Here is a 15,084-nt window from a genome sequence, read left to right as displayed (position 1 = left end):
ACTACAGTGAATATATATACTGATTCCATAATCTACAGTTGTAAACCATTTGAAACAGCCCTGCATTTCACAGTATTTGGTATTTTTTTTTCAGAGTAAATGTGGGGACTGTGCACTGACATCAGCATGTGAAGGGGATATGAAACCAGTGGTAAGTCTATTGTGTTTGCTGTCCAATCAGAACTACTTGTGATGCAAAACCCAGAACATCCTGGTGGAGTCAAAGCGCCAGAGCTGCAGCCACTAGGGCGAGCTTTAGGAAGTAGTAGTGTCAGGGAGTCTTGCCCAAGGACTACGTACTGAATAGGTGCTGGCTTACTGAACAGGAAGAGCCAAGATTTGAACCCTGGCCTCCTGTGTCAGAGGCAGAACCCTTAACCAGTACACTATCCACTTCATGCTTAAAGAGGAACTGTCGCAAAATCTTAAAATTTAAAACACATACAAATAAGAAGTACATTTCTTCCAGAGTAAAATAACTTTACATTACTTTTCTCCTATGTTGCTGTCACTTACAGTAGGCAGTAGAAATCTGATATTACCGACAGGTTTTGGGTTAGTCCATCTCTTCATGGGGGATTCTCAGCATGGCCTTTATTCTTTATAAAGACATTTCCTGAAAAAGATTTATACAATGATGCTGGCCAGCCTCCCTGCTCACTGCACACTTCTTTGGCAGTTGGACGGAGCAACAGCCATTCACTAAGTGCTTTTAAAAATAAAGAAGACCCTGAAAACCCCCAAGGAGAAGATGGGCTAATCCAAAATCTATCGGTAATGTCAGATTTCTACTACTTACTGTAAGTGACAGCAACATAGGAGAAAAGTAAATTATGGCTCATTTGACTCTGAAAGAAATGTACTTCTTATTCGTATATGTTTACATGTATTTTACATTTTAAGATTTTCGCGACAGAGGTCTTTTAAACACAGCACTTCTGTCAGGATATTCCCAGCCAGGTACAAATGTATGAAGTGTCCTTACCCTCACCAGCTAAATGAGAAGCTGGTGCTAGGTCCTATATCACTAAAGCAGCCGGTTTCAACCTGGAGGAACCGTGCAAATAACGTTTGGATCTCAAGGAACCCCTGCAAACAATTTTTTTTTTTATTTCGAGGAACCCCTGCATTTATTTTGCAGGAGGCCTGGTATATAAAAGTATGTGTGGCTGTTTATTTCACTCCCTCCATTACACTGCCACTCATTATACTGTCTCCTGAGCCACCAATGTAGTGCTTCTTGTTACAGTACCACCTATTATAGAGTGCTCTATTATATGGGGGAAATGCCAAGGAACCCCTTCTGAGTACTCAAGGAACCCTGGGGTTTAAAGAGAAACTCCGACCAAGAATTGAACTTTATCCCAATCAGTAGCTGATACCCACTTTTACATGAAAAATATAATGATTTTCACAAACAGACCATCAGGGGGCGCTGTATGACTGATTTTGTGCTGAAACCCCTCCCACAAGAGGCTCTGGTACCGTACGGTACTCTGGGCAAACTGCCACAATGTAACAATGACACACACAGGAAATGGCTGTTTATAGCTGTCTGTTAAAGCCAGAACAGCTACATAATCTGCCCACAGTAACAATGTCACCATGTAATACATGTCAGAATGTGAATCTGGGAGAGGAAAGATTTTACAATGAGCAAACTCTGACTAAATCATTTATACATAATTATTGTAAAAATTAAGCACCTTTTTATATTAAATTATTTTCACTGGAGTTCCTCTTTAAGAGCTGAGAAAGCTTGTACTAAAGAATGATGCAGATAGCATATAATTTCATGTTGATTGGTTCATTTTTTTCTTAGCAATTTCCATTCACTTCTATGAAAAATCGACCAGAAAAACGATCAAAAATAATATCGGACATGACAGAAATGATCTATCGAACTATCTATCTAACACAAAATTGTATGGTGTGTACCTAGCATTACACAGTATCAAACAGAAGTCTGGCACTACCATTCATAGTGCTTTTCATCTTTTTAAGGCATTAAATGCAGTTACATGCATTTGCCTTTACAAGGTGTTGTCAAGGGGAAGTGTTTGAGGAGGAGTGGGTGCCAGATGATGAAAGCCTGATGGCTGTTTCACATAGTGTTGTGCTTCTTCCGAGGCTGAGGTAGCCATGGAAGAAGTGCCAGGTGAAGAAAGCCAGATGTCCATTCTGTGCAGTGTCCCGCTTCTTTGGAGGCTGAGGCAGCCTCAGAAGAAGCGCCAGGTGATGAAAGCCTGATGGACATTTTGCACAGTAGCCTGCTTCTGCTAAGGCTGTGCGAAACAGCTGTCGGGCTTTCATCACCTGGAACCCACTGCTCCAACAGCACTACCCTCGACAACACCCAGTAAGGGAAAATCCATGTATCTGCATTTATGCCTTAAAAGAAGTTAAAAGCACTCATAAATGGTAATGCTACTGTGGGATATAGCCGAAATTATAAGTTGTAATGTAAAACAATATTTTTCGTTTATAGCTTGTAAACGAAAATGTAGTGCTAAATAGGGTGAATAAACATAATTTAATAATTTGTATATATGACATATATTGTGCTGTAACTATACCTAACCCTACGCTCACACAGAACCCTCCCTGTACTTATCCCTAACCCCTAGACCCCCTTGGTGGTGCCTAACCCTAACCACCCCGTGGTGGTGCCTAACCCTAAGACTCCCCTAGTGGTGTCTAACCCTAACCACCCCCCTGGTGGTGCCTAACCCTAACCACTTCCCTGGTGGTGCCTAACCCTAAGACTCCCCTGGTGGTGCCTAACCCTAAGACCCCCCTGGTGGTGCCTAAACCTGATCACCCCCCTGGTGGTGCCTAACCCTGACCACCCCCCTGGTGGTGCCTAACCCTAACCACCCCCTGGTGGTGCCTAACCCTAACCACCCCCTGCCTAACCCTAACCACCCCCCTGGTGGTGCCTAACCCTTACCACCCCCCTGGTGGTGCCTAACCCTAACCACCCCCCTGGTGGTGCCTAACCCTATCCACCCCCCTGGTTATTGCCTAACCCTAACCACCCCCCTGGTGGTGCCTAACCCTAAATCTCCCCTGGTGGTGCCTAACCCTAACCACCCCCCTGGTGGTGTCTAACCCTAACCAACCCCCTGGTGGTTCCTAACCCTAAATCTCCCCTGGTGGTGCCTAACCATAAATCTCCCCTGGTGGTGCCTAATAGAGTTGGGCCGAACCTCCGATTTTAGGTTCGCGAACTTCCGCAAAAGGTTCGGTTCGCGAAAAAGTTCGCGAACCGCAATAGACTTCAATGGGGAGGCGAACTTTGAAAGTTTTCAAAAATTCTATCAGCTGGAAAAATGATAGAAAACATGTTTCAAAAGGTCTAATACCTGGAGCCACACCTAATTGAGTGAAATACACATCACTGCTGGAGGACCCACCCACCCTCCTCCAAGCAAGGTCCTTTATACCATTTCACTCAGTTGTCTGCCTACACTAATTAGTTATGGGACAGCTGCTACACACTCTGCTAGGAAGATTTTAATCTCCCACCTCCCTCCTCCCACCTCCCTCCTCCCACCTCCCTCCTCCTCCCACCTCCCTCCTCCCACCTCCCACCTCCCTCCTCCCTCCACCTCCCTCCTCCCACCTCCCACCTCGCTTCAGTAGGAGACCTTAGGCAAGTCTTCCTAACACTGCTATCTTGTCTAATTTTTCTCTTGACAACTGTTGAACACAAAAGAGAAGGCCATGTCTGGCTAAATATCTGTAAGCAGTGGCTGCATGGTGTAATGGATAAGGGCGCTGCCTCTGACAAAGGAGACCAGAGTTCAAATCTCAGCTCTGTCTGTTCAGTAAACCAGCACCTATTCAGTAGGAGACCTTAGGCAAGTCTTCCTAACACTGCTACTGCCTATAGAGCATGCCCTAGTGGCTGCAGCTCTGGTGCTTTGAGTCTGCCAGGAGAAAAGTGTGATATAAATGTTATTTGTCTTGTCTACTTTTTCTCTTGTATTGAGCATAAATGGTAAATTTTAGGCCAGCTTCATATGGTACAGTGGTTAGTGTGCTTGTCCACCACACAGTGAGACCCAGGTTCAAATCCCAGCCAATGTGAGTTGGCTTTTATGCTAAAAATCCTTAAAGGGAACCTAAACGGAGAAGGATATGGATTTTTCCTTTTAAAATAATACCAGTTGCCTGAATCGCCTGCTGATCCTGTGTCTCTAATACTTTTAGCCACAGCCCCTGAACAAGCATGCAGATCAGGTGCTCTGACTGAAGTCAGACTGGATTAGCTGCATGCTTGTTTCAGGGTGTGATTCAGCCACTATTGCAGTCACAAAGATCAGCTGGACTGCCAGGCAACTGGTATTGTTTACAGGAAACAGCCATATCACTCTCAGTTAAGGTTCCCTTTAAAGGAGAACTGTAGTGAAAGGTATATGGAGGCTACCATATTGATTTCCTTTTAAGCAATACCAGTTACCTGGCTATCCTGCAGATCCTCTGCCTCCAATACTTTTAGCCATAGACCCTGAACAAGCATGCAGCAGATCTGGTGTTTGACATTTTTGTAAGATCTGACAAGATTAGCTGCATGCTTGTTTCTGGTGTGATTCACACTACTGCAGCCAAATAGATCAGCAGGGCTGCCAGGCAACTGGTATAGCTTAAAAGGAAATCAATATGGCAGCCTCCATATACTTCTCACTGCAGTTCTCCTTTAAGCAACCTAATGGTTCTATTGCATTGAGCATAAATGGTACATTTTAGGCTAGCTTCACTTACTACTGTAGTGGTACAGTGCTTAGGGTGACGTGCCCACCACACAGTGAGATCTGGGTTCGATTCCCAGCTATGGTATGCTCTATACTGGTTTTTAAAATAGTATAATTCCCTGGCAGAAGAGACCCTCCTCCCTCCGGTAGGAGGGAATAGGTAGAAGGGTAGGAGGGAGGTGGGTAGGAGGGAGGTGGGAGGCCGGAGGCCAATTAAAATCTCCCTAGCAGAGTGTGTAGCAGCTGTCCCATAACTAATTAGTGTAGGCAGACAACTGAGTCAAATGGTATAAAGGACCTAGCTTGAAGGGAGGGTGGGCAGGTTCTCTAGCACTGAGAGCAGTGTGTTGGACAAAAACATGTCTGCTGACAGTGATATGGAGGGTCAAAATTTTGCTCAATAGAGCATTATGGGGCGAATCGAACTTCCGCAAAAGTTCGCCTGATGCAGGCGAACGCGAACCCCCAAAGTTCGCTTGGAACCGTTCGCAGGCGAACCGTTCAGCCCAACTCTAGTGCCTAACCCTAACCATCCCCCTGGTGGTGCCTAACCCTAACCATCCCCACTGCACAAACAACCTTACACACATATAAACAGTAATATACTTAATCCGTAAAATACTTCACTATAAATAACATGAATAGAATAATTTATGTATTTGTAATAGAATAAATAGCTTTAAAATCACGTACACATTAATAATATTATAAATAGAAAAAGGTGTGTATATATATATATGTGTGTGTGTGTGTGTGTGTGTGTGTGTGTGTGTGTGTGTGTGTGTGTGTGTGTATATATGTATATATATATATATATATATATATATATATATATATATATATATATATATATATATATATATATATATTAGAATAGATAGCCTTACAATCACGAACGCATTAAAAATCTTAAAATAACTGTAATATTAAAAGCGATATATTAGTAAGTTAATAAAACTATAATCGACGCAGTATAGGTGTAAAAAATAAAGTTAATACCGAAAGCCATATATCTCTAATGGAACAAGGTTGAAAACGATATTTAAGCATTATACGTATGAAAACGAATTTTTAATGATAAAATAAGTGTAAACGAAAATTTACTTGTTACAGCCCTGAAAGCGAAATTTTAAAACGGAAAAATAAGTAGAAGCTCCTATAAGCGAAATTTAAAAACGAAAAAATAAGTAAACCACAAAGTTAAAACGAACTTGTAAACGATATTTTTAATAAACCTTATTCTGTAACTTTTGTTAACACGATTCCTGCAACTGCTATTTCTCGGGCGCCCAAATTTCCTGTCGGGCGCCCAATAGCCGATATTTTGCATTGCAGTCTATGACGGCGCCCTTTTTTTCCATTAGCCATATGCGCCCTTTTTTAGTGCTTCTGATTAGGTAAAGGATTTAATGCATTTAGGTGCAAATCATAGCCATTAAATGGAAGGCTTTTGTGTTCAGAGAGGTTTTTGAATTTCTCTGCATTTCTGCTGCATTTTGGTAGCATTGTTACCGTGTGTACTTGTGTATAAGCCACATTTTTTGGACCAAAAAAGTGGTCCAAAAGTGGGGAGGTCATCTTATACACAGGACACCATGCCAATGTCCCCTCCGCAGTATCGCCCTCTACACAATGATTAATCAATAGGGCTCATATGTAGCCATGAGGGTTTCCCCTGCCCCCCTCCAGAGCGGAGTAGTTTTTAAATTCCGTGCTGCGGGGATTCCTCTATAGCAGGTCTGATGCCGGCTCATCTCTATGACCGAAGTGACACTAGATGGCGTCATAGAGATGAGCCGGCATCATACCTGCTATAGAGGAATCCCCGCAGCACGGACGGACTTTAGAAAGTAAGTGGAGGAAGCACGCTTCGCTGCTTTTAACTTTGCATACAGTGAGAGCGGCATTCGGATCAGCACACTGCTGACATTTACATGCCACTCTGCTCTGACAGGGGAAGGGGGAGACACAGCTGACACTGTCAGTGCAACTAAACCACAGTGCGTATGCTGGGGAGGCACTCGGGGACACCGCTGTAATTTAAATACTACTCCGCTCTGGAGGGGGGCAGGGGAAATCCTCATGGCTACATATGTGCCCTATTGATTCATCATTGAGTAAAGGGGATAATCTGGCTAAAATGCATGTTTTATTTACATACCTACTGCTCTGCTTTGGAGAGGGGACAGAACAGTCATGGCTGCATATGTGCCCCATACATTCATCATTGTGTAGAGGGGGATACTCTGGCTAAAATGCATGTTTTATTTACATACTGCTCTGCCCTGGAGAGGGGATGGGGACACAGTCATGGCTACATATGTGCCCTAATCACACAGCACTATGTAGTAGAGTGGGATACTTTGGCGGAGACGCACACAACTATAATTTCCGTTTTGCTTTGGAAGGGGAGCAGGGGCACAGTCATGGCCGCATATCCTCCTAAACCACACCACATATGCTGGATTGGGTACTTGTTGTGTAGTGTATGGCAAATGGAACAATGACCTTAGACCTTTGCATTGCCTCCCCCGGCTTATACACGAGTCAATCATTTTTCCCACGGCTTTTAGGCAAAAGTTGGGGGGTCGGCTTATACATGGGTTGGCTTATACAAGAGTATATATGGTAGTTTAGTGACATTGTGTGACCTTAATGCTGGCCAAACACAGAATGAAACATTAATTGGAGAACACGGGAGCTGGCACTGCAGACTTCCTTAGTCCTGATGCTGGGCATGATATCAGGGCACCTGATATGGACCAATAGCTGCAGTGTGCTCTTGGAATCGACAATAGTCAGGGATCAATGTGAGAAGGGAAGGAGAAAGACATTTCAGGAACTGCTGCAATCGTTTTTTTAGGTTTATTATATTCAGAAAAATGGTATACAAAGTCTTCGGCTGCGTAAACATTTAAAACTGATATCACCCATCGAGGATTAGGATCTGATCCCCTTGGGCGATATTAGTGGGCCAGGCGTGCCAGCTGTGTCAGCTGTGTAGCTGATGATGCACTGTGTTGCTATGTGGGGAAGGGGGGTGGGGGGACGAGCGGCACATGCGTGAAGTCATGTGGCAGTCGGGAGCGGCGCAAACAATTGGATCACCGGGGGGATTGACATCAATGTGGTTGACTAGATCCACCTGACAGATTGCTTGTGAATTGGGGGTTGCTGGCTGCCATACACATGCCCAATTGTCAGCTGAGGCAGCCGATAGTGACGTCAGGCGTGTGCATGAGGCTTATACAGCACGTTTCACATACCGTTGCAAGAGACAGTGGGTGCTGGTTGTGGCTGATGAGACTGTGAGGGCTGTTTTACTGCAGCAAGGGGGGGGGGGGGGGAGTGCTTCTTCCCAGGTTGTGTACATACCCGCCACTGAAAACAGGAGGACTGCATTGTTTGGCAACTGGACTCTTCTACATTGCATAGTGCTGCCATTCTAGCAGTGTGGGCAGTGGGCTTAATGCAGAAGGGGAGAGATTTGCCAGCTCACCAGTGCTGTATTTCCACGCTTTTCCCATGCTGTGCTACTCCATTGCAAAGGGTTGAAAAGAGTGGGCACAAAAAAGGGCTAGGCCAAGAGCTTCAGGTGCACCAGCACCGATTTGTGCCTGCCCCAGTATAGATAGCATATGTAAACCCAGCATTAGGAAGACCCCCTGCCCAATTTAGATAATGTAACGCCAGTCTTAGGTAGGTTCCTTCCTCCCCAATATAGGTAGCCAAATGTGCCTCCAGTTTTCAGTAGGTTGCCCCCCAGTATAGGTAGACAGATGAGCCCCCAAACGCACTCACGCTGCAGGGCAGAGTGACAGGAGGGGGCCCATGGAGAAGGATGAGAGGAAGGTTATATTCCCGGCGCCCTCGCAGAACTGCGCCTAGAGGCTGGAGCCTATCCAGCCTCTGTCTCAGCCTGGCCGTGGGCATAGAAATAAAATGAATGTGTCGGATATGATACTTTACATCCAGTATGCTTTAGTTCATCTGTCTGCCTTTCCGGAGTTTAGCTTTAAAGTGAACCTGTGATCAGAATCATTTATTTCGCCAAGCATCACTGGGTCATGCCCGGAATTGGGTTTGGAACATACATAGCTCAGCACGTACATACAGTAGCTCAAAATTGGGTATGGAACATACATAGCTTAGCACACCATAAATACAATATACAGTACAATGCATAACAATAACAGTCTGCGGAGACAAAACACTAAAGTGTGACTCTGCGGAGGTGCAGTGCAGTTACAGTGCCCCACAGACAGATTGTCTATGGCAGGACCTAGACCGTGAACCTGAGGAGGGGGTGGAGTTCAGGAGATTGACGGAGGAGGGGAAGAAAGAGTTCCTGTGCCTCGCAGTACTAGTGGAGATGGCACAAAACCTCCGACCTGATGGGAGCCAACTGAAGTAGCGGTGATGAACGGTTCACCCTTTCACCCTTACTGAGCGGTTTCTGCTGGCCATCTGTCATATCCCTAGTTATGTGATATTAATGTCAGGATTGGTGGGCACTATCTTTCGAGACAGTTGGCCAATTGAAAATATTTTGTGGGGTACTTGTTATTGCACCTTCTCTGGCTATGAACCCATCTCTAAAACAGGTGAAAAAACACGACTCAGAATTCAAAGAGCCATTGGGAATATGTTGCCAAATTCATAATCATCTTGTTTTGCAGCGCACTGGGAAGAAGGCTTGCATTTACTCAAAGTACAGCACTTCGGGAAAGAAATTCATATTTATTGGATGCCAGTCAAACTGTATTAAAACTGTAATTGTAAGTACATCTTATCTTTCTCACTATATCAAGATTTCTTTCATCATTGTAATGCGTATTAACCTACAGGTGAGGCAGGTTTGTTGTTACCCTTTAAGGGCTCGTTCACACTAAGGGCGTTTTTGCACTTTTTTCAAGCGCAGGCGATTTTCAAAATCACCCGAAAAACGCTGGTGCAATGACTCCCTATTAGAGAATTCACATCTGAGCAGTTCTCTTCTGATCCGGTCAGCAAAGCGGTGCCTGTACCATTTTTGAGGCAATTTTGCCTCAATGGAAGGTATAGGAAAAACGCAAACACTCACAAAATTGCTTTGTGCAGCGATTGCGCTCTTGTTTTTTAGAATAAATACATTTTATTTATTATTTTCCGGGTCAAAGTTCACTTCCTGACTTGCGTCAGAGAGCGTATTTAACCACCCTGGCGTTCTGATTAAATCGCCAGGGTGGCTGCGGGAGGGGTTTTTTTAAATAAAAAAAAAACTATTTCATGCAGCCAACTGAAAGTTGGCTGCATGAAAGCCCACTAGAGGGCGCTCCGGAGGCGTTCTTCCGATCGCCTCCGGCGGCCAGAAGTAACACGGAAGGCCGCAATAAGCGGCCTTCCGTGTTTCGCTTACCTCGTCGCCATGGCGACGAGCGGAGTGACGTCATGGACGTCAGCCGACGTCCTGACGTCAGCCGCCTCCGATCCAGCCCTTAGCGCTGGCCGGAACTGTTTGTTCCGGCTACGCTGGGCTCGGGCGGCTGGGGGGACCCTCTTTCGCCGCTGCACGCGGCGGAACGCCGCGCTGCAGCGGCGATCAGGCAGCACACGCGGCTGGCAAAGTGCCGGCTGCGTGTGCTGCTTTTTATTTCATTAAAATCGGCCCAGCAGGGCCTGAGCGGCAGCCTCTGGCGGTGTTGGACGAGCTGAGCTCGTCCAGACCGCTCAGCAGGTTAAAAAACGCACTGGAAAAGCGATTAGAAAAGCACTTTTACAAAAAATGCAGCGCGCAGTGGAGTGCCGGGAGGAGGGAAAAAGAACGCCACGCAAAACACTTGCGTTTGCAATTACGGTTTAGATGTCGACTAGGCCTAAGTGTTTTAAGTGTAATCCCAGTCACACAACTGAGCTTGTGCAGCTTTTAGTGAGGCCAACATGAAATTCAGTAGCCTTTTATTTCTTATAATTGTTTTTTTTTTTTTTTTTTTATAAATTCACCTGATTGTGCTTACATAATCCCCTTGTGAAAAGATCCCCCCCACATTGATCTGCTTAGGAAAGCATACATAGACAAGTTAACACTACAGAACTCAAAACTGCATGATGAGTTTCCATGCAAGACAGAAGTCAGTGAAGAGGCACAGGATTGGAGAGGATGCATTCTGCAGTGTCTTCTTGTGTGCTAGTACAGTACATACTCCATCTTCAGTTTATAACTGAAATGCAGGCTCCTGAGGTCTGCCATACACCGTTCCTTCTATAATCTTGCTTGAATCTGCCTGCAGCTGTTTTACTGCCTCAGAATAACTTTTGATTGATTCCAGCGGCTGGTTGCTTGATATCACGATTGGGACTAGCAGTATTTCCAAACTGGTCGAGAGGTGCCTGTTGTGCATCAATTTTGTAGGCTGGATGAATTGCTACTCCCAAATCAAAGGCAGGTGGCTATAGCTCCCAATCACCCCCTTTATTTTAGAAGGATAGTCCCTCTTTGAGAACTAAAGCCCTCTGTCCCTCTTTCTTCCTCATTTTGCCCTCCTATGTACAGATTAATGTAAATATATGTATTTTCTACTGAAAAATTGTATTCTCTAAATGTTATATCTATCATTTAAATTGATATATTTCTTATTTTAAAATGTTAAAATGAAGAACTAATGATGGAAGAGAGGACCAGTGTGGTCTGAATTATACAACTTTGTCTTTTGTTTCTGAATTCTTTCCAGTATCATTGACTAGGGGTGTTATTAGGGGTGGGGCAGGGTTGTGTCATAGTGCCCCTCTTTCTTATCTCAAAAAGTTGGAAGGTGTCTTCCTTTAAGTGGTCAGGATACAATATAATGTGTTATTACCAAAGATAACCATCTTGTTTCCTTTCAATGCATGTGGATCTGTACAGGAAGTGAGCTTTATACAGCAGTAGTGAGGTCCGGCTATTTCTACACATATGTGGCCCACGTGCATTATGCACCGAGATGTCATTCTCTTAGTAATAAGATCATTTCTCTACCTGGGAAACTAGCATAATAACAAATGGACTTGCGATCTTTGATGCACAAAATGCTTGTAAGCCTTACAGACTGTGTTGTTTCATGCAGACCAAGGAGTGCTGTTCTGGTTTCTATGGCCAGCAGTGTCTGTCCTGCCCAGGTGAAGCTGGAAAGCCATGCTTTGGGAATGGAATATGCCTAGATGGTGTTAATGGCACTGGAGTATGTCAGTGTGAAGCAGGCTTCCATGGAACGGCGTGTGAAAGCTGTGTCGCAGGGAAATATGGAACTCACTGTGATCAAGGTAACATGTTCTTCTTTAACTACTTACGGACCGCGCTAATTGAAATCTACGCCCTGTTTTGATGGCTGTCTGGCTGCCAGGGCATAGATTTCAATTCACCGCCACTGCGCACAGCCACCGTTTTCATCGCTCCCGCCTATCTTGCCACTGAATCCATGCCGTCTCCCACCACAGCTCACTCGCTCTGCCTTTATCTATGATGGCAGAGTTCCTGTGAGCGGGTCAGGAGCTGATTTCATTGGCTCCTGGCCCTGTCTTTCAATGTAAGCAACTCCCATTGACTTACATTGAAAAACAGGGCCAGGAGCCATTGAAAGCAGCTCCTGGCCGGCTCACAGGAACTCTGCCGTCATAAAGATGGCAGAGTGGGTGGCCCAGGTTCCCGACGTGCGGCGGGTATGTGTGGCAATTCGTCGGGATTGCACCGTTTCTGTACCAGCGGTGTCTGGTCCTTAAAGGGGTTCTCTGGGGGGTTGTTGAAAATAAAAACACACTTACCTAGGGCTTCTATCAGCCCCCTGTAGCTGTAATGTCCCGCGCCGTCCTCCTCCGATCACCTGTTCCCCGCTGCCGGCATCGGGCAATTATTCGTCTAACAAGACGAATAATGCGCGCTCCGGCTAGTGTCATCAGGAGCTTACTGCGCAGGCACAGTATGAAGTTTTCTTGTACTGCGCATGCCCAGTAAGCTTCCGATGAGGCGCGTGGGAGCGAGCATGCATGCGGCCATCGCCGCGCAGCCGCAGTTGAATGGGATGCTGCACTAGACCGGGCCGGCGGCGGGGAATGGCGGATCGTTGGTGGGCAGAGTGGGACATTACAGCAGCTACAGGGGGCTGATAGAAACCCCAGGTAAGTGTCTGTTTTTATTTTCAACAACCCCCCTGAGAACCCCTTTAAGGGGCAGAAACTGCTGGTATTTAAGTGGTTAAAAGGGCACTATGGCGAAAAATTGTAAAATGTAAAGTATGTGCAAACATATATAAATAAGAAGTAAGTTTTTCTTCAGAGTAAAATGAGCTATAAATTACTTATCTCCTATGTTGCTGTCACTTACAGTAGGTAGTAGAAATCTGACAGAAGTGACAGGTTTTGGACTAGTCCTTCTCTTCATAGAGGATTTTCAGGCATTTATTTATTTTCAAAAGCACTTATTGAATGGCAGTTGCTCTGTCTAACTGCCACAACTGTGTAGCGAGCAGGGAAGCTGGCCAGCATCATTGTTTAAATTCTTTTTAGGGAATATCTCTATAAAGAATAAAAGCCTAGCTGAGAATCCCTATGAAGAGATGGACTAGTCCAAAACCTGTCGCTTCTGTCATATTTCTAGTACCTGACAGCAACATATGAGAAAAGTAATTTCTGGCTCACTTTACTCTGGAAAAAACGTACTTCTTATTTGTCTGTTTGCACATATTTTACATTTTACAATTTTTCGCCATAGTGCCTCTATAATTCCCATATCAATATAGAGGACTTGTGCTCTAAACATGCATCAAACCCACACATAGGAAGGTACAAGTACAAGTGTGAAAATGTGGTGTTGGCTATAAGCAACCTGGTATATATACACCGTATTTTTCAGAATTTAAGATGCACATTTTCTTCCCCAAAACTTCAAAAAACTTCAAAACAATTATTTTAACAAAAGCGGTAAAAATGTAAGCGTTTCTTTTATATTGTAAGTATATTTGCAGACTGTTTGCAAGTTGTGATCTTGCAAGATGTCCACAAGCATGTGTACAATATAAACAAAAAAATTAAACATTTTTTTTTCTTTATTGTTTGCTGCTATGGGCTGTAGTGCTGGCCATAGTTTTTTTATGCTTAGAATTCTTTATATTGGATACAAAACAGATAATTGTAATGAAACCAATAAAAAAAATGAATTTTCCACCTGATGTGATGGCACTGCGTGCGCCCAACACCAAGGGGTGCATGCAGCATCATCAGAGGGACACGCCGGGGTACATGATCGCTAGGGGACAGGAAGCGGATGAAGAAGGAAGAAGAGGAGATCACCACTAAGATGATGGGAATCCGCTTGGTGCCGCGAGGTGTCAGCGAGGGATCCTGCATGCCAGCGACGCCGGAGGTGAGTAATAGCAATTACTGGACGAGCCTGACTCGTCCTTAAAGAAAACCTGAAGTGAAGATTAAAAGTCAAAATAAGTATACACACGTCATACTTACCTTCCATGTAGTCTACTCCTCAGTGTCTTTCTCCTGTCCCGCATCCTGTTTGTTCACTGTGATCAAGGGAATTTTCTGTCCTCCATTTTGAAAATGGCCATTACCCATAACAGCTTTCTGGTCAGCACACAGTTAAACTGTAACATCGCCCACTTGAGCCATAGGGAAACATGGACATTACCTGGTACATCTGTTTTCCTCTCAGCTATAACTGACAGCAACTGATATTTTACTGACAGCAACTGATATATTTCAGATCTGACAAAATATTGTCAGAACTGGAAGGGATTATTGTCAGAAGAAAATGGTGAGCTTCTGAGAGGAACTGATGGTAAGGTAACTATGTAATGTTCATTTGAAGTTACCTCATGTGTTTATTTTAAATATTTTTACTCAGTACAGGTTCTCTTTAAGGATTCCAGTTATTTTTTTAGGACGAGCCAAGCTCGTCCTTAACACTAGGAAGGTTAAAGGACACCTGAAGTTAGAAGGACATGGAGGCTGCCATGTTTATTTCTTTGCCTGGCTGTCCTGCTGATCCTCTTCCACTAATACTTTTAGCCATAGACCTTGAATAAGATTATGCAGATCAGGGGTTTCTGCCTGAAGTCTGACCATATTAGCTGAATGCGTTTTTCAGGTGTGTAATTCAGATGCTGCGGATTCCAGCAAGATCAGCAGGGCTGCTGGCAACTGGTATTGTTTAAAAAGAAATAAACATGGCAGCCTATGCAAATCAACATGCAGCATATGTATCTATTAGTACGTCACAACATTTTACAGAGGACATTGGCCAATTCACTCTACTTAGGCCTTTTTCTCACCAGAGGCTGAAGGCAATCAATTCACTGTTGGC

The 15,084-nt window shown here is 44.5% G+C and overlaps 1 protein-coding gene across 2 annotated transcripts in view; it reads left to right on the top strand.

Annotated features, from left to right (window-relative positions):
* STAB2 (stabilin 2) overlaps positions 1-15,084 on the top strand; it is a 215,994-nt gene that overhangs the window by 122,370 nt on the left and 78,540 nt on the right. For both annotated transcript variants that reach the window (XM_068276928.1, XM_068276927.1), the window contains 3 exons: positions 95-151; positions 9,437-9,535; positions 11,840-12,035. In XM_068276928.1, coding sequence (XP_068133029.1) covers positions 95-151; positions 9,437-9,535; positions 11,840-12,035 — 352 coding nt within the window. The remainder of the gene's footprint in view (positions 1-94; positions 152-9,436; positions 9,536-11,839; positions 12,036-15,084) is intronic.

The sequence above is a fragment of the Hyperolius riggenbachi genome, chromosome 3 (assembly GCF_040937935.1).
Source record: "Hyperolius riggenbachi isolate aHypRig1 chromosome 3, aHypRig1.pri, whole genome shotgun sequence".
Taxonomy (NCBI): Eukaryota; Metazoa; Chordata; class Amphibia; order Anura; family Hyperoliidae; genus Hyperolius; species Hyperolius riggenbachi.
The sequence above is the reverse complement of the archived record's forward strand: the minus strand, read 5'-3'. Positions and strand labels throughout refer to the sequence as shown.